General features: G+C 39.7%; 1 protein-coding gene across 2 annotated transcripts; it reads left to right on the forward strand.

The window, feature by feature from the left end:
- The first annotated feature begins 100 nt into the window (after positions 1 to 100).
- Positions 101 to 17,039, forward strand: hat1 (histone acetyltransferase 1). Of its 2 annotated transcripts, none has more exons than XM_046054804.1 (12): positions 101 to 172; positions 970 to 1,080; positions 1,888 to 1,959; positions 2,057 to 2,132; positions 4,441 to 4,561; positions 8,562 to 8,738; positions 8,881 to 9,002; positions 9,584 to 9,688; positions 10,050 to 10,156; positions 10,754 to 10,905; positions 12,051 to 12,167; positions 16,383 to 17,039. In XM_046054804.1, exons 1-12 carry the CDS (start codon positions 124 to 126, stop codon positions 16,551 to 16,553), a joined length of 1,380 nt encoding a protein of 459 aa, XP_045910760.1. In that variant the 5' UTR covers positions 101 to 123; the 3' UTR covers positions 16,554 to 17,039. The 2 variants fall into 2 exon arrangements, with proteins under 2 accessions (XP_045910760.1, XP_045910762.1); XM_046054806.1 differs by lacking the exon at positions 101 to 172 and adding an exon at positions 639 to 684.
- The last annotated feature ends 1,776 nt before the right edge of the window (positions 17,040 to 18,815 follow it).

An 18,815-nucleotide genomic window follows, 5' to 3' on the forward strand; every position in this document is an offset into this window, starting at 1 on the left:
ACCAGAGGGCTGCCCGTACCAAAACTGTATTGCATTTCCTTCCACTATTGTGGAATCTTCTCATTCTCTGCATTTGCAGGGGAAAAAAGTCTACTGTAGATTGAAGTTCAGAGATCAAGCAGCATGTATTGCCTCCATGCAGACACAATTTGTTGCCTAAGGATTGTAAAAGGTATGCTATTGTTCAGGAAAGGGATAATCTAGTGCTGACAGTGTAGTAGAGGTAAAATTACAGTGGCTTAAACATGACTGGGTAGGTCATTCATTGGTGCACCTGGAGGACAGAATAGCTGAGGCTGGGATGATAGTGCATCATTACCCCGGGCTCAGAGGGATGTTCAGAATTGCACTTTTCCCTGGAGAGTCCATTTATTTTATTGAGATATCACTGTAGTCTAACCTAACTACTTTCTGAATGACAAGTTTCTTTATTCTCAATAACTTGTCCAAATGAGATGGAATTTTATCCAAAATGTGTTGTTATAATAATACGAGATGCTCCTAAAATATTTTTTAATGATATGAAGAAGAAAGGGGCATTTTTTTCATAAAATTAATTGATTTAACCATGCAATTGCATCCGAAAGGCTAAATAACAACAACATAAGGGTGTGTGTCAATATTGTGTTTTTCTCTGGCAGAAAAGCACTGGGATGAAGGATTGTGTGCGGTTAGAGAAAAATGGTATTAGGGCATAAGCCCCAAGGCTTCTCTTTCAAAATCAAATAATACATTTATTAATTTGAGCACTCACATAATAATGTAGCACTAGCAGAGTGCAAATTATATTTTTATGATATTAATGTATGAATGATTCTGTCAGAATCAGCATGGGAAGGGCTTAGAAACAGTTGTGGTTTGCAGCTCTGTCTCTCTCAGTGCTGTCCATTGTTCTAAAACAGCTAACAAAAGTCCCTTGCCTCAGGGGTCACACTTTACACTCAACACCCGTTTTATTGAAATCCACAGGAGCCGTTCCAAAATACTACATCCTGTTTCTACACGGACCCGGAAGTGGTCCTAATTCCGCGGGTCTTTTGGGACAACACTGCGCCGCACAACAGTGTACAGAAATGGCGGGTAAGTGGCTAAACAGTTTCATGCTTTAACTCCACTGTCTTCATCAGTCATACTCATCGAAAAACAGCCGTTGGTCTTGCTTTAAGCCCGTTGGGGTTGTAAATTGTGTTGTGCCTGTTGAAAACATGCTAAGCTAACGCTACATTGCAAAGGCAGCAGTGGGGGCCTGCCTGCTAGCGTTAGCAGCATGCTGTCATAGCATACTGCTATGTTTATGTGTGTGACGCTTGGACGGCAAGTTGAATATGTGGCATATTTAAGTCTGTTTTGTTGCGTTTTCCCATAAAACATAGCGTAACTTACTGTGCCAACAACTGATGTTACCACCGTTGACAGGGAGCTGTTGAAACGTTAACGTTACATTTTGAGCGCTGGTCGTACTCCATCTTGATAACGTTAAATATTTTGCCTGAGACTTCATTTTTAAGGACGGCACTGGTAGTTCATCCTCGTAGGTCAGCTAAAATAGTGAGAACACAGGCTCTATAATTTTGCATCAAGAGGTAACAGCAGAGCTAACTGCGCCTCATCAACAATCACCCCATTTGTGACAGCAGCGCTTACTAGGTTAGACCGTGGAGTGCACGAGCTAATGTAACTACAAGCTTGGGTTATAGAGTTCACAAGTACTGTGATTTCTCAGCATGGGCTGCTTGTGCTTTCTCTTTCTTTTTGTTGAATAACCTTCATTTGCAAGATATCGGTACCGCAGATCACAAGGAGAGGTAGAAAATGTGTCTTTAGAAACAACTAACGTTAATGTTGAAAACTGAAAACAATTTCAGCATGGTTTGTGTGTTTCCTCAGGAGTAAATTCCACGGAGAAGAAACTGGCTGAATACAAGTGTGACACCAATGAAGCTATAAGCTTGAAGCTGGGTATGTTTTATTTTTTGCTATGTGTTGTATGTGTGCAGTGACAATGTTTTGTGGAACTAGTTTCTCACTTTTGCACCATGTCTTTTTTCCCTCTCAGTTCGTTTTCCGGAGGATGTTGAGGATGATGGCACTACATTCCACCCAGAGTACAGCCACCAACTTTTTGGGGACGAGTGAGTAATTTTCCCTCAATCATTACTTTTCCCTACTTGTTAAATTGATGCAGAAACGACACTGACTTTGCTTAGTGCAACAGAAAGCTTGTGCTTAACGTCTGTCAATCCTGCTACAATAAAATATCAGGCCTAGTCATTTTTTGAATAAAAGAGCTTTGCAGGAAAGCATCAATAAGGGCTCCGGAATACTTATTTAGCATTTGGTATTTTGTTGAATCACACCATCACATTGTTTTAAATTAATAAACAGTCACATACAAATTAACTTGATTTTGGTGAAAGACCAAAAACATACTTCTTCTTCCCTTATGTGCTGCATGAAAGTACCGGCAGCAGATGAGGTACAAGCTGCTTTCCGCTCCTGTCATTCAGTGAGTCAGTGAAAGTATGGGGACAGTGTAGGTAGTTATCTCTTCAATAATCATTATGCTTCCTCATGTGCTTAAAGTGCATAATTGTAGTTATAAAGATGATCTACAGATAAGATTAGCATGTACAGACAACTGCAGTTACTGTATGAATTCCTTTTTTTTTCCCTGCTGTGAAAACCCTCCTCCCTTAATAATCGCACATCGTTATGACAATAGATGTTAGGCAAAATACAAGAAGACAGAAGCACAAGCAGACAAACGCACATAAATATTGTATACCATGCATATCATCACAGCTTCATAGATTCCTTCACCTCATGTGTGAAGATCTAATTCTATCCTGTTTAAGATCAAAAAAACCTCATTGATTATTTTTTAAAATATTAGACATTTTTATTATACAAGTTTATCCCCTCATCCTTCTTGCTCTTTTAAAGGTCTCGCCCCAGTATTCTTTGGCCAAATGGCCGTCTGAAGGAAAAAGCTGAACTATGTTAAATTGTCAAACAATAATAGTCACGGTCAATTTCTGTGCATTCAGGGTCCTGATCAGGGCTCTACAGTAACAACTTATGTAATTTCGTGAAAAGAATGTTTCGGTCACAAACCTGCCATATTGCCTGTAATACACAACTTCTGATTCAGTAGGAAGTACTTCAGAATATTAACATAACAGATGACATTAGAACAATGTCTGCTTGATGTAATGAATCTCTTCTCCCTATATTTACTCCATCATAATAAATTGTCTAAAAACCTCATCACTGAATGGAGACATGCTACAGCAGTAAGACATCTGAGAGAATTACAGTCAATCAATCAATCAATCAAGCAGTCCATAATCCATAATCCTTCACTGGTCGTATTGAAATAGTGTTGTGTGGCGGGGTGCTTGCCACTTTGTTTGACATTTACAGAGCAAGGGCTGAGTATAAACACCAGATTTTGTTTGACGTTGCAGTAAATAGTGAGTTTTAGAGGGAGTTGATAGGTGTAACAGATTTGGGATAGCTTATTCTCCTGCTTCTTCTCTTAATGCTAAGCTAGGCTAACCATATTCTAACTTCACCCCTATATTTAATACTGAAACATGCGATTGATATTGATCTGCTGGTTTTACTCCTGGGAAAGAAAGAGAATAAATATATTTCCCAGGAAGCTGAACCAGACCTTTAATCATCTGAATATGATACATTACTCATCTGATAGTCTTGCAGAGGACTGAACAAAACCCCTTTGCAGATGCAAGATTATAGAGCCGTGCCCAGTGGAATCTTGGCTTTAGTTTTGTATAGGATGCAAGGAAGTTTACTGTGTGAAATACACAAAGGATAAAACGTGAACATGAACAAAGTTCTGTCTTACATGCTATTTTTGCCTCACAAAAAGCTGTAAAGAGTCACATAATTGCCCTAATGTTATGCACAAAGAGGCATTGCTATTGAACCTGAGCAAGACTACATTATTGGCAGTGACACCTGTGCCTGTGTGTAGGCTTACAGTAGCATGTCGTTATGCTCTAAATTGCATTTCCAAATTAGTCAAAACTAGCATTAGTTATTTTTGCACTTGCAGCAATCAGCTCAAAGGGAACTCAGTAATTGGGGCATTAATTATTTCAGCAAGCGTAATTGCTAGTAAAGCTCAATCACACAGTTGCATAATGATGAAATCTATTTTGCCATAAACTGCCAGTGATGTAGTGGTAGAAGAAACAGTACAGCACAGTGAAATAAGCTAGCACTAAGCATTTATCATTCACTCCAGGTGTATATTTAATGCATTTCATTAGTATCCCCATGATATGACTTTATCCTGGACTGCACGCTGCATAACAACGGCTATTTTATTGTTTTCTATTTGCAAGTCACTGTCCTGGATTTTAAAAAAACAAAACAACAACCTTGGTGTGATTCCAATGACTTTGTTTACAGTGAGGTCGCTTTTGGATACAAAGGTCTTGAGATACAGCTCTTCTACACTGCTGGAAACCTGAGCAACCTCTTCAAAGTGAAATATTCCTCAAAAGTCACTGAGGTGTTTGATTGTGTGGAGGTAGGACATGCATTTCTTTATTCCTTCCATTTAGACGTTCTTGCACCCTTAAATGTGACTAAGTTTAGGATCACTGCTTACTATGCGTCAGCCACTTTCTTGTCTTACTGTAAACAAAATATGCCTTAAACATGCACAAGAATCAAGGTATGATACACCTTGCACCCTGCTGAGAATATAATGATTTTATCCATTATGCCTTAAAGAGGGGGTGTTATGGGAAACAACAGTTGTCTACGTCTAGGTTGAATTTGCACTTGTGATGTATTTGTCTCGCATTTTAGTTAAAGCCTCAGTAGATGACTGATGACCAATGGCAAGCAGCCAAAGATGTTTAGCTCAGGAGTTTGCTGAGAAAACCAAAACTTAAGAGCGTGTGAATATTGAACTTACTTTCATTAGGAGTCCAATGTTGATTTTCGAAATCTGACTCAACAATGATTTCCTCAAACATTGTCTGTTTGAGAAAGAGACTGGTAAGAGAGGCCACCAAAAGATCTATGGCCACTGAAGGAGCTATAGGGTGCCATGGTTGAGAGACACTTGTTGGCTGTGTGCTTCAAAGTGGAAGACGGATCTATGGTCTTAAACCAAAATTGAGCTTTCTGGCCAGCATATTAAATGCTATATTTGGCATAAACCAAACACTGCATCAGCAGAAACACACCAACCCCACCATGAAACCTGGTGGTGGCAGCCTCATGCTGTGGGGACGCTCCTCTGCAACAGGGACTGCAAGGTTTTATGAAGCTAGCTGGCAAAATAGAAGCACCATCTAATAAAACAGCCCTTTAATCAATCTTATCATTATGAATGTTAAAATGTTCATTTTAAAAAAAACTGTTTTAGAGAGATGTTGATTCTTTATGTTGTGGTGTGAATTGTATTGCATTATAATGAGAGCTGTTTCTGACATTTTGTTCACTCCATTTATATAAATAAGAATAGACAACATATTATAATACAATATAAACCTCTTTTAATGTCTTTCAAAAGTATTTTTCTGATGACTACTGTGATCAAGTATTGTACAGTAAAAAGGGGGAAAGTCCAAGGCAGGAGTGTTTAAAAGCATTGTACCATATTGGTAATCTGAAGTAAAAATGAAAAAAAACCCAAAAACTTTTGAGTGTAGTTATGAAAATGTTAGTGTTGATACCCAGTGTCACACATAATTTATGTTTTTGGAAAACTAACAGCAGGTGATGGCAAATTCATTTTATTTGTCAAAACGGACAGCAATAGACATCCCTAATAATTTAAAGTTTATTAAATCAAACTAACTTTGGCAGCCAAATTCCAGGCAGCTTTACTAAGTTTCTGCATCACAGAAGGATTGTGCTATCAGTTATTCTTGAAGGAGAGTACAAAGACCTAATGCACTCTTTTTGTGGGCAGTTTTTGGTACCATGATGTTGTTTCTTTACTTACTTCTAAGTAACTTAGAGCCTCTCTGGGTGGTGACATTATTCCTGTAAGAGATCTCCCGTTTTGTTGGACTAAATCTCAGCTCAACATGGCCCCCTGTGTCAGTACACTAATCCTACTCCTCCCTGTTGAAAGAGAAGCGTTTTAAAAGGTTTTGTACATGGGGTCTAACACGAGGCATTGATTCTTTCTTCTTTTTTTGAGGTTTGTGTGATTGAATCAGCAGGAGGAGTAATGTGACACGGTTGGAAATCTTGTACTTATATTTCCAGGAGTGAATTGTTGCTAGAGTCATCGACAGTCAAAATTGTCGGGTTTGAAGAACTGATCTGCCTTAGGTTTATATTCAGATTTTTAAATGTAAGACAAATCTATCTAATGCATTCATGAATTGCATCACTTTGGTAAAAACTTGACTGTTTGTTTTAATGTTCTTCTGAGAGTTGCACTGGTTAGTACGTAACACTTTTTTAAATTGCCAGACATAAGAATTTACATATCAACAGTAAGTATTTGGACAAAAAAAGTAAAGTGAAATGCTTGTCCTGGTAGCTTCACAAAAGGTTGCTGGCAGCTTTGAATATTTCCTGAAGCTGTCAAAGCGGCAAACACGCAAAACGAATACAAGAATTAGCCTGGGCCCCTATTGAGGTCAGATGATTCAACTCTGGGACATCTGTCCTGTCTGGAAACAGCAGGGGCTCCCCCTCTGGACAATGTGGCCTTCAACTGGTGGCAGTGGGAGCAGTGGTGTAACTTTATAAACTGACCAGGATTTGGTGTTTCTGCAGATACACTCAAATTGTAAAGAACCCATTCCGACAGTGGTGGTTCCTTCCAACAGTGGCGATGAGCGCCACATTTCTTTCATCCCCGGTAACTCTCCCAAAAAATGGCAACCAATTCACTGTTTTTAAACCTAAAGAGAGCCATTAGACTTTTTGGGAAAATAGTTTGAAGCTGATATTCAAACTGAAATGTGATGGCTGGCTTACTGTCTGTGTGTGCCACTACTTAGTGTTCAGGGTGACCCCTGAGTGTTCACCTTGTTTAAGGGTTTGAGTGCAGCTGGTGTAGAAGTAGAGAGTGAGGGGAGCAGCAGAGTTCAGGCTGCCTCTGAAGAGTGTTTGTCTCTGAGTGCATGTGGACGGTCGGGGTGCGGTGCAGCTGGTGAGGGACGAGGGGAGGCAGAGATGGAGTTTATGCAGCTGCCACGTTGATACAAGACTCATCAAAAATCACCTTCTCCCCTTTAAATCAGCCAAAAACACAGTGCTGCTGGACCTCTTACAGAAAACGCTGATTTCAGTGCCAAACCTTTTGTGCACATGCTGCTGAATGCTTGTAGCTGTAATTATTTCAATTACATTCATAAGCAATGTAGACACGTAAATATGCTTTAGCTTCAAATATTTAAGTCACAGATATTTATAAACAGAGAAGGTGACTGCAGGTTTTGAATGTAGTATGGTCTTTGGAGCAGATTAAAGAGATGGAATAATACCAACATGACAAATTAGATAGTTTGTACTCCCTTTGTGCTTATTGTTAGAAATCAAAGACATTAACAAAATGTTCTAAAGGAACATTGTTAAGTTATATTCATGCCAAACTAAGACATCTACTTTGGAAGGCTGTGCAATTTAGTGTCTAGTATGTAGGAGAGTGCCCTGGACAAAGGGACTTGTTTGTCCATGGCCTTTTAAGTGTGGTCCTTCCTTAGAAATGTGGCTGAACAATTACAATGGTTAAGAGGCATTCAGCTGCAGGTGCATTACTTCCAGTTAGATATTAGCTGATGTCTGAAAAGGGAGGAATTAGCAGCATGTTGTATTAGCCTTTTGTAGTGCATTTTGCTCAGACCTTCTTCATTTCCCAGTTGTCAATGCTGAGTCTCTTTGCTGAAATAATGCCCATCACACATGTAAATGGTGTGAAAGGGCTGCTTAGCAAAGTGTTCTCATGTCAATCCTTGTGGAAATGGATACAATGCAAACATTACAGCTGAACTAACCACAGGTTGCACTGAGTAAAAAGTACAAGGGTAGGGCCCCTTTGTCTCTGAGGCTCTTTGAAAAACGCAGGGGCAAATTCATTTGATTGGGTTCACTTGGCAGGATTAGAGGAGAGGCCTCTATTATGGATGCCCAAAGGTTTGTTAAGTTGAGATCAATTCATAAGATTTTATTTCCCAGTGAGAAGCAGAAATGCGTTTATTGTGGCAACTTCATCACATATTCATGGTTTAACATAAGTAGTAAATGTAATGATTTAAGTGGTCTTTTCACCGGGGAGGGGGCAGGGTGCTGCTGTGGTCTCTGCTCAGCTGACAGTTTTAATTGCCTAATGGTTTCCCTTTCATTGGCACAAAACACACATGCTTCCAGTTTAATTTTATCAGATGTTTAGCACTTTTTTGCTAGCTTACATTCTTGCCTAATTTATCTGTCTATTTATTTATCTATAATCTGTTTACAAAACAAAAAGTATATTTCAAACTAGTGTATTAGCAAACTCCTTTGTCGTCCCGATGTGTCTGTTGCACTAAATTCATACATACTGTGTTTTCCAGCCTGATGATATCGAAGGGAAGATCCGGGAAATCATTCCTGCTGGGTTCACCTGCAACACTGACGACTTCATCTCACTGCTGGAGAAGGAGGCCAATTTCAAGCCCTTTGGCAACCTGCTTCACTCGTACACAGTCCACAGCGAGGAGGCAGGAGAACTCACGTACCAGATTCACAAGGTACAAACATCACTTACTGGCTCATCCGGGAGTTCATTTAACTTTTTTTTTAATACGTGTTGATGCTCTTACTTTTTAATGGCAGGGATGAGATTCAAATCCAAACCATATCAGACATTTGTTTATGCCGTGTTCGTACCAGGCTGATATTACCTGCCCAGGATTCCAAGAGTACCACGAGCGCCTGCAGACCTTCCTCATGTGGTTCATAGAGACTGCCAGTTTCATCGACGCAGACGACGATCGTTGGGACTTCTTTCTTGTGTGAGTGCCCTCCTTAATTGACATCATACCCCACACCCACCTCTACTCCCACCCATACCCTAAAGCCTTTATTGTGTCATTGAAAAACAAAGCCCCTCTTTGTGGCGCTTGTGACCAATTACCAGGCCAGTTTGATTATATTTCCCCCTGTTGGAGAATTGTTGATCAGGCAAGAGCTTCCTTTGTGCCAAAAGCCCTTTTCAAATTTTTCAGGGGCAAGAGCTGAATTGAATACTGTTGTCTTTTGAATCACTGAACAATGTCTTAACAGTAAAAAGAGCCTCTGCCACTGTTTTCTTTACCCTGGCAACTATTAATACTGACAATGGGGAAAATGGACTGAAGTGATTTTGAGGAGCTCAGTCCCTCCTCCAACCTCTTCTCTTCCTCTAAGTTGCAGTACTCCAATTAAGTGCATAATGTATTCAGGTTGTAGCAGGTGTACCAATCGGTGCCTGGCTGCTCTAACATGCTGGCGTCGGGGGGGTGAGGGGTGGGCACGAGAACAGAGGGGCTAAAATGGACACATGCATGGGAGTGTGCCTGTAATTGACCTGTTTGCCTTTGTGTTTTATCTGCAGATTTGAAAAGTACAATAAAGATGGGGAGACTCTCTACGCAACTGTTGGCTACATGACAGTTTATAATTACTACGTGTACCCAGACAAAACCCGACCACGTGTAAGGTAATTGCCGGGGCAGCACGTGCCTTCCCATTCTTTTGTATGAAAAAGGAGTGGAAAATTATACATTTCTTTATCCTCTTCCCAAAGAGCCCAAATTACTGGCTTATATAGCCAACCATTCAACCAGATCTTGTTTCATTACCAGACTAGGGTGATTTGTATCTGAAAACAACTTTATAGATCAGATTTGAATTCTTGCATTGATGGATCAGGATAACAATGTATTATTTCCCATTTTGAATCAAAGAATTTCTGTTCCCGCTCAGATGCCACATCAATTTTGTTTTGTGGCTAATTTTGAGCAAACCTGTTTCCTCATTGTCTCTGTGTTTGCATGTCTGTCTGCCCTTTAACTAAACAGCCAAATGTTGATCCTGCCTCCGTTCCAAGGAGAAGGTCATGGAGCTCAGCTTCTGGAGGCAGTTCACAGATTTTACTGCAGCCTGCCTAAAGTGCAAGACATCACAGGTGAGCATTTTATTAACAGCATTTACTATGTGGAAGAAGGCGTGGATAAACATTTAAATGTGAGACCCTCATGTCACCCACAAACGGTTTAAATGATTTTTCCCTGCGGTAGGTGGATCCAGGGGGGGTGAGTTAATTTGGAGGGCTGGCATGTATACCAGAATGTGCCGAGGCTCTATTGAAGCTAGTTGGATCGAAGCAGTTGCTTTACATGGAGACAGAGGATGAATACTAAAGAGGCATCCCAGCCCTTATCCTTTTGAGAGAGGAATCCTTTTCAAGAAGGAACTTAAAATGAAGCGGCTGAATTGGCAGAACGTTCCTGCAAACAGTTGGTCTGGGCTCGAGTAATATCTCTTCATTGTTGTTTAGAAGTAACTTCTAGAAAAAGTTTTGAAAAATGTCAGTTTGACTTTTTTTTTTAATTGACCCAAAAATCCTTTTCCTACTCCGCGCGCGCGCGCGCACACACACACACACCACAGTAACATGTATTTGAACCAAGTCACGTGTCAGGTTTATTGCAAATGATTTGAAAACCATCAGAGATCAACACTACTCCCTCCATTTTAATTGTATAATGGTGTTTTTTGTCAGCTGAAGACCCCTCTGAGAACTACGTGAAGCTGAGAGACTACGTGCTGGTCAAGCTTTGTCAAGGCCTGCCATCCTTTGCTGCAGACAATCTGTACCTCGGCTTCTCAGCTGACATGGTCAAAGAGGCACAAGAAAAGTTGAAAATTAACAAGGTGCTGTATGAGGCTGCAACAAATTATGTTTTGTGTTTGATTAATAGTTTTGTCTATAAAATGTACACAAAGCTCATCACAATTATGTAGAACCCAAAAGTGATGTCTTCATATCTCGTGTTTTATTCAGCCAACAGTCCAAAACCCCAAAATATTTATTAGCGATAGAAAACAGAGAAAAGCAGGTTCCTCACATTTAAGGAACCAGATAATGCTTTTTTATATTTGCTTTATAAATGACTTAAATAATTATGGATTATCAAAATTGTCATCTGTTACATTTTTGTCTGTCAACTAATACATTAATTATTTTAGCACTTGTGCTGTAAATGCAACAGCTTCAACATTAAGACCCTAGTTGTAAGTTTCACAATATGGTGGAGTGTAAAGCAAGCTGGCCATAACAGTTACAAAATAAAAAAGTGAGTGTTTTACATATTTATGGTGTCTGTAGCAGTTAGTGGCCTTCACTGTTGATTTCACCTGTCACCTGTAGCAAAAAAAGTTCATGAAATGCAATCACTGTACTGTAACTTAGCCTTTTTAGACCAGGAGAAGGGTGGTCACAATTACAATATTGATAAAAATACAATATTATCCAAATCTAATCATTACTTATTTTCCCATACTTGAGTTTAACTAACCCATTTTCTTGTCATTTGGTGAAATAATATTTTAAGTTTCACCAAATTAGTTGAAATAACCATTTGTTGAGGAAATTGGACATTAAAATAAATATACACATGCACTCAAAGTAAGTTTATGTAACTACGTTGAATGCTGTTGTTGCTGAAGTTATTTTTAAAACTCGAAACTTTGCAAAACGTTCGGTATTCCCAGGTTTTGCAACCCAATTTGCTGCTTTGCCCTAAATAGTATTTGATTCTGGGCTGTTTCATGTAGCTGATAATCAGAGCATGGAATCTGTGATGTATATGGGTGATGTGGCTTTTCTGGAGAAAATGTTCCTCTTCTCCGAAATGATGACTAGAACCCTGTTTTATCAAAAGCCCTGAATAGCTTGTAGCCATTGTGTTAAGCCGTTGTTGTTTTAGGTTCCCAATGAGGCACACCGGTGTTCTGTACATTTTAAAAATGATTAAATAAAACATCTTTTTAACCACATTTTCTTCCTTTTTCTACAGAAACATGCGCGACGTGTTTATGAAATCCTTCGCCTGAGAGCAACAGACATGAGTGATGAAGAAAAAGCAAGAGAGTACCGTTTGGAGGTGAAGAAGAGGCTATTTGGACCGTACAGGGTGAGGTGTTAATCATCGCATCTTCAGGGTAGTGTACTTTACATCATTGTAGTGTGTCATTGTGGAGAGGGGCAAAAAGTACATGCAGAATAACATTCTGAGAAAGTGATTTCCTGATTTATTCAGAAATAAAGCTGAATGTCAACTTGCCTCTGTTGCTGTCAAATAGGAATCCAGTCTTCTACCTTTTGTTAGAATAACGTTACAGCTGTTCAGTGTAGGAAGCAAAGTGGCGCATGTACAGCATACACTTGATCGCCTTACAGCTCCTTATTGTGACTATTTATTATGTTACCTTTTAAAACAGCAGAAAAATTGATCTTCAGTCCCGTGAAAATTGATAGATTACTAGTGCCGCATTGTTACAACCACAATAGGGCGCTCCAGGCGTCTGTGGTTTTGCTGCTGCTGGAGCTTTTTTCTATTCAGGCACATGTCATTAGTCAGGATTTGCATTTCTTTGGGAGAAATCATTTTCATGAAAGTGTGTTTGAAGTACTTTGTCAAAAAGCTGCTACTATTCAGAGCTCTGTAGCTTTACTATTTCAGTGCTTTTTGAACTCAGGAAAACAGTGCAATTTTCTAAAATCGTTTTTTTATTATCCCCACCAGTAGGGATGCACCGAATGTTCGGCCACCGAAATGAATCGGCCGAAAATAGCGGAAAAAAAGCACTTTCGGTTTTTCGGCCTAATAAATCAAAAGACTGATTAAATTTTACCGCACAATTATGTTGACATGGCGGCAGTGTGGAAGCATTTTAAAGTGTCTGAGAAAGACGCAAAAATCACCGTTTGCAGACACTGTTCTGCTGAATTGTCTCTTAGCACATCCACTCCATCTGTGGCTGACTTCTTGGAAAAGGCAACAAACGGTCTGACCCGCTTTGAGTGTTTCTGTCATCGCTACAGACTACCGGTACATTCAGTGTCAATGAACACACATGCGATCAAAAAACAACGTTAAAATAAAAGATTTTTGCTCATTAAGTCACCTGTCTAGGGAAAACACAACTGTGGATATGTAACGCGATCTTTTACCTCATTTTGATTTTATTCATTTCATCGGTGCGGTGTCTGTCACATCTGTGCGCAACGCGTGTCAGATCTCTCCACTGTGGCTGCCTGAACCTACACTTTCCCTGTCCTCGCGACTATAACTTCCACTAACCACAAGAAAACAAAGTGTTACTTTGTGGCTTTAACAACACTGTTGACAAAATGTACAGATAACCTGCTACCCCTGCTGGAGCAAGAGAACTACACAACGATCACTATTTAATGATTAATTAGGCTATAATCAAAACTCATGTTAAGTTCTAATTTTCTGGACTAACTGGACAGGAGCCGGGACAACTGCTTGTAATTGGGGACTGTCCCGAATTATTCGGGATGTCTGGTCACCCTAGCCCTGAAGTTAACGATATAGCTAATGTTACGTGTGAAAAAGACACGGTCAAACTACAAAAATTTGTTTGCTTGGCAATGTTGTTGACTAGCACCAGAGACATTTTTTTTGCTAGCCCCGAGCAGCTAGCTTGCTCCAACCATAAAGCTGCTGTCATCGGCTCGCCTGTGCAGTGAGGTGAGATCCACAGACACTCTTACTATGCTATATGACACCAAACTGCGGAGGAAATAACGTCACCGCAACAGCCCTACTACTGGACCCGTCAGCGTAATATATTTTGTGTACATTTGTGACTTGTTTGCTCAATTAGCCCTTGTGGTTGCAGTGACTCACAATTTTTGAAAAAAAATTTTATTGCCTGCTCTATTTTATACCGCCATCAACTGCTGAATCCTCACTTAACCAGTTAGTAATGTCATTTAAGTGAAGTTGCATGAAATATGTGACAGAAGTTAAATACGTTATATAAGTTCACTTACAAATGTAATAAAGGTGTGCTATATCATATCGTTCGCAAATCTGACCTGAATAATGGAACTTTGCTACTGGCTCCACGATAGCAGGGGAGCGACTTCAGTACACCACAAGTTTGATGAATCACATTTGCCGTTTTCACCCTGAGCGAACCTCTGCATTCATTTAATGAATAAAGCGAGCCCAGCTCACCAGCCAAGAATTAATTGATGAAAAAGTAGGCATATGCAGTAATACAGAGAATTGAGAATCACTGTAACATGTGAATCCTAATATGTAAGTTAAAATATGTTGACTTTGTCTTTTGTTTTTGGGACACGAACAGCTGTGTCCTGGGTGAAAGTCCTGTTTTGTTTTTTTTATCGACTTTGTCGCTCTTTATACTACATCACCTGACATTTCTTTTCCTGACATTCACACGTAAAATTAATAAAAGGACGATGGGATAATCCACAAAATCACTTAAGACATTGGCATGTTATTCATACGCCACATGGTGATACCGGGCCTGACGGAGATCTGGACTGTATTGAGTGCACGCTTCTACTTTTCTCATGTTTTTCTTGGCAAGTTTTATTTGAGTTTCATAGATTAGGCTTAAACCTGGAGCACAGACTATCTACAAGCTTCTCTGAGTCTGTCGGAATCACAGTGGGAAAATACTGAATAGAGACCAACATCCTGTTTGCTTGTGACAATTTATGTTTGAGCTGCTCACTGAGCCTTTGCATACCAGCCATTAGAGAATTTGCTGTCAGCAGAGTAACCACATGTCACAAAAAAAGGCAGAATCTGACGTGGAAAAGACCTATGCGGTGAAGCAGGAAGTAGGAATTCCTTGGGAGAGTGGCAAGGAAAGATCTGGTGGCCAGATGCAGTGGTTTTCCTTCCCTGAGGAGATTTAGCATGTAGTTAGCTGAATGGCAGAAGCCGCTGCTCTGTGAATGAGAGGGGGTATTATTTCTTCTCTTATCCACAATTCCCCAGAGACCAGGTCTGCATGCATGTGCATGAAGGATTTTTTAAAAGCAGCACATTTCAAAAAACTAAGTGAATAAGTGCTTTGCCCATCCAGAATCTTTCAGCTCTTAGATATCACTACAAATGTTTGTACCACTGTCTAATAAGGCATAGTTTATAATGGGTATATAAATGGTAACTTCATTAAAGCAACATGAGATTTGTCCTTATTTTCTTTTTTTGTGCGATTTGGCACTCCTTCTGTAATTCACAGTGTAATTCACAGTTGTGGTAAATTAGGACAGCTGTATTTGTGCATTTGTTATGATTGCGTTACGATCAAAAATGAGCAAGTCGCCAACTTTGCTAACACAGCCAAACATCAAGCAAATGTGACAACACAAGACATGGCAATTTTACTGACTAGCCCAACAGAAAGAAAGCCTGCTCGCCATCTGTCTTGCAGCCTTTTATTTCAAAATTTTGAAATATTTCTCTCGCCAACGTCCAGGTGCCTCTTGCTTGGTCATTTTTTCCCCTCACTACTACCACTGTCTTTGGTGCACTAACTTATTCCAATTTATTATTAGAAATGTGTTAATATTTAAAGTAAAATGATCATTACTCTTATTCAGATGTCTTGGGACTATTCAAAAAGTGGACTATTGAATAGCATAATTAACATTGTTTACATTAATGACTTATGTATCAATTAAGCATTAATATATTATTATGTTTTTTGGATTAAGTTTGTTTTAAAACAAAACAGAACAGTCTGGTATTAACCATGTAACTTATCCAGACAGACTGGTATCTTTATCCATAATGAACACACAACAAGTTAAAGAACCAAAATCTGTCCTGTTAGATTATCAGAACACTCAAACTTGGTATTCACATACTGTTTATTAACAATCCAGTCAAATAAGATTCAGAAGCAGAACTTAGGGATCAGATACAAAATCAATCAGGAATGATGATTACCACCATAAGCACCATGGCCTCTCTACAGGAGGCCTTTGTCTCCAGCCAGGACGTTATTGTAAATAAGACTCTGTTCTTAGGTAGGTAGGTTAATTGTCACAATATAACAAGTTATAGAGTGAAATTGAGTTTTGTAACTCCCCTCTGCTACATAGCAGACAATATACATTAATAAAGAATCAATTATGAGGTCTTAATTGACTTGCCTGGTAAAATAAAGGTAAAAAAATTAAATTAAAAATGAACATGGTACATTTTATACATAATTCTCAGTTATGACATCTTATCAATATCTCCCCAGTTAGTTACAGTTAATAAACCATTTATAATGTATTTCTTATCAGAAATCTAAATCTTAGTGAAATTTGTGCTTTTTATGTTCTACAGAAGAATCAAAGGGAGCTGGCGAAGATGAGGAAGTGCCTGCGGCCGGAGGAGCTGGTGTCCCACATGGGTCAGATGGACACACAGACGCAGCACGAGGAGCTGGAGAAGAGTTATCAGGTTGTTGTGGAAGACTACAGGAGAATCATTGAGAGGCTTGCGGCACAGGCCTGATTGGACTCTGAGATGCTGCTGGCCTGGAGCCCACCCTCTCAACATACAGGTGGTCTGCCCTGTCTGTATAAAGCCCACATCACCTCAGACTTTAGCTGCAACCAAGAAGAAGAAACTCTCCTGATGTAACCAAATCACTGTTTTAATTAAAGAGTGTTACAGATTTTTCATGGCTGGTTCAGGTGTTAGGTCAGGTGGATAGGTTGCAGTGAAGAAGACCTGCCTGTTTCCCAGTTGATGTTGATACAGTAGTGGAGATTGGTGCAGCTGGAGGGTGAGACTTCCTGTTATCCCCCACGTGTTTAATGACATTGTGTGAGATTAACTGAAATGTAATATTTCACATGTGAAAGGAGGTCTACTATCCTGCAGAGAAACCCTGCTTCTTTTCCATTGTAGACATTTTTAAAGATCTTTTGTCAAAACAATTCCGTTGTGTGTTTTGAAAGACTTCATACTGAAAATAAAAAATGGTTTTGTATATTGCTCAAATGGTGTGAATTTTTTATTTTAAAGAAGAAAATATAATTTAGCTTTTTTTGTCATTTAACATTTAAAAATACAAACAAAACTTGAGCATAATAATTCACAGATTCTTAAAAATAGAAGGAAATAGACAAGCAAACAAAGACTGATGACAAGACCAAGAAACAATTATGCTATCAAAAGGCAGTTGATTATAACATCCCTGGTCCCTGGATGTATACTGCTAACTAATATTACATACCTCTTTAGGATGTTGCACACTTTCAAGAGTTCTCCACCACACTTATTTAATATTTTGTACTCACTGGAAAGTTCAAGAGCCGACAGCGATGCTAATCTCTTTATAAAATGCTCAGATCAACCTGCTAACTTAAGTTTTGTAACTCCCTTCTGCTACGTAGCAGACAATATACATTAATACAGAATCAATTATGAAAAATGGTGAACAGAAGTAAACTGTCATGAATAGGGCAGTGCTGAGGATGAATTAGAGTTTAAGAGTCTGATACCTTGGGGGCGAAATCTGGCAGCAGAAATTTCTATATCTCTTCCCAGAAGGGACTCGAGTGGAGGAGGTGAGTCTGCCAATCCGAACTGACTGGGGTCTTTTTGTGAGGAAGTCCAATATTCGATTGCAGAGTGTTGTATTTATTGTGTTGAATGCTGAGCTGAAATCCACAAACAGCATTCTGATGTTGGTGTTTTTTTAAGTTGTGTGAGGGCTGAGTTGGAGGGCAGTGGAGGTGGCATCTTCTGTGGATCTGTTGGTTCTGAAAGCAAACTGGAGAGGGTCAAGGCTGGCTGGGATGTTCTGTATGTGCTGAAGAACCAGTTTCTCAAAGCACTTCATCAGAATGGGGGTGAGAGCCACAGGGCGGTAGTTGTTCAGACTAGACACTGCAGACTTTTTAGGTACAGGACTCTCACATCTGCTGTGGATGCTGACAGTGGCTGCTCCTCTGGAGGTGGAACAGACTTTACATCTGACTCCTTGTTGAGGAGATCAAAGCAAGCATAAAAGGTGATAAGTTCATCTGGTAATGTGGCCTCACCCATGATGGGGGAGCTCCTGCTTTTGTAGCCTGTGATGTTTTTGATGGCCTGCCACATATCTTTGGTGTTGTTGGTGTTGAGGTCTCTTGTTGGTGATGTGGCTCTCCTGGGTGGCGGCCTCTCTGAACATACTCCAATCTGTGCTCCCTAACCTTCTCACAGGGATAATGCTTGCACGTTTATGTGTAGCAGATATGTTTACCGTCTAATCTAATATTTTGCCAATTAGCACAAAACAAAAGCTGCAGCTGATGGGAATGTTATTAGTTTTCCAGAAATTCTGTCACTAACCAAAGTGTTGGAAATTTTGACCTTATAATGGTGCGAGGGGAAGGTTTCTATTGTTGACCTTCTGGGAATCATAAATGTACAAAATTTGGTTCCCCTCCGTCACACAGATGCTGTGAGATTTCATTAAGTGAAAACTTTGACATGTTAATGAGGCTAGCGTAAAAGTCTAAAAGGATCAAAGTTACTAGGATTCATGCTCTGGGGACCATGAATGTCAGTAAAACTTTCATGACAATCCATCAAACCATTGTTGATGGATTGGACTAACCGACCAGCTATCAGAGAGAGAGACATGCTATCTCTTCAGCCATGCTGCTACCATGTCTAAATTAACCAAATCCATGCAGCAGAAGAACCAAAAATATAATCTATGCATTCTTCCTTGTCAAAACCTGACGCCCACATTGCCCACAATGCATGTCGACCTGCAAC

The sequence above is a fragment of the Micropterus dolomieu genome, linkage group LG07 (genome assembly GCF_021292245.1).
Source record: "Micropterus dolomieu isolate WLL.071019.BEF.003 ecotype Adirondacks linkage group LG07, ASM2129224v1, whole genome shotgun sequence".
Taxonomy (NCBI): domain Eukaryota; kingdom Metazoa; phylum Chordata; class Actinopteri; order Centrarchiformes; family Centrarchidae; genus Micropterus; species Micropterus dolomieu.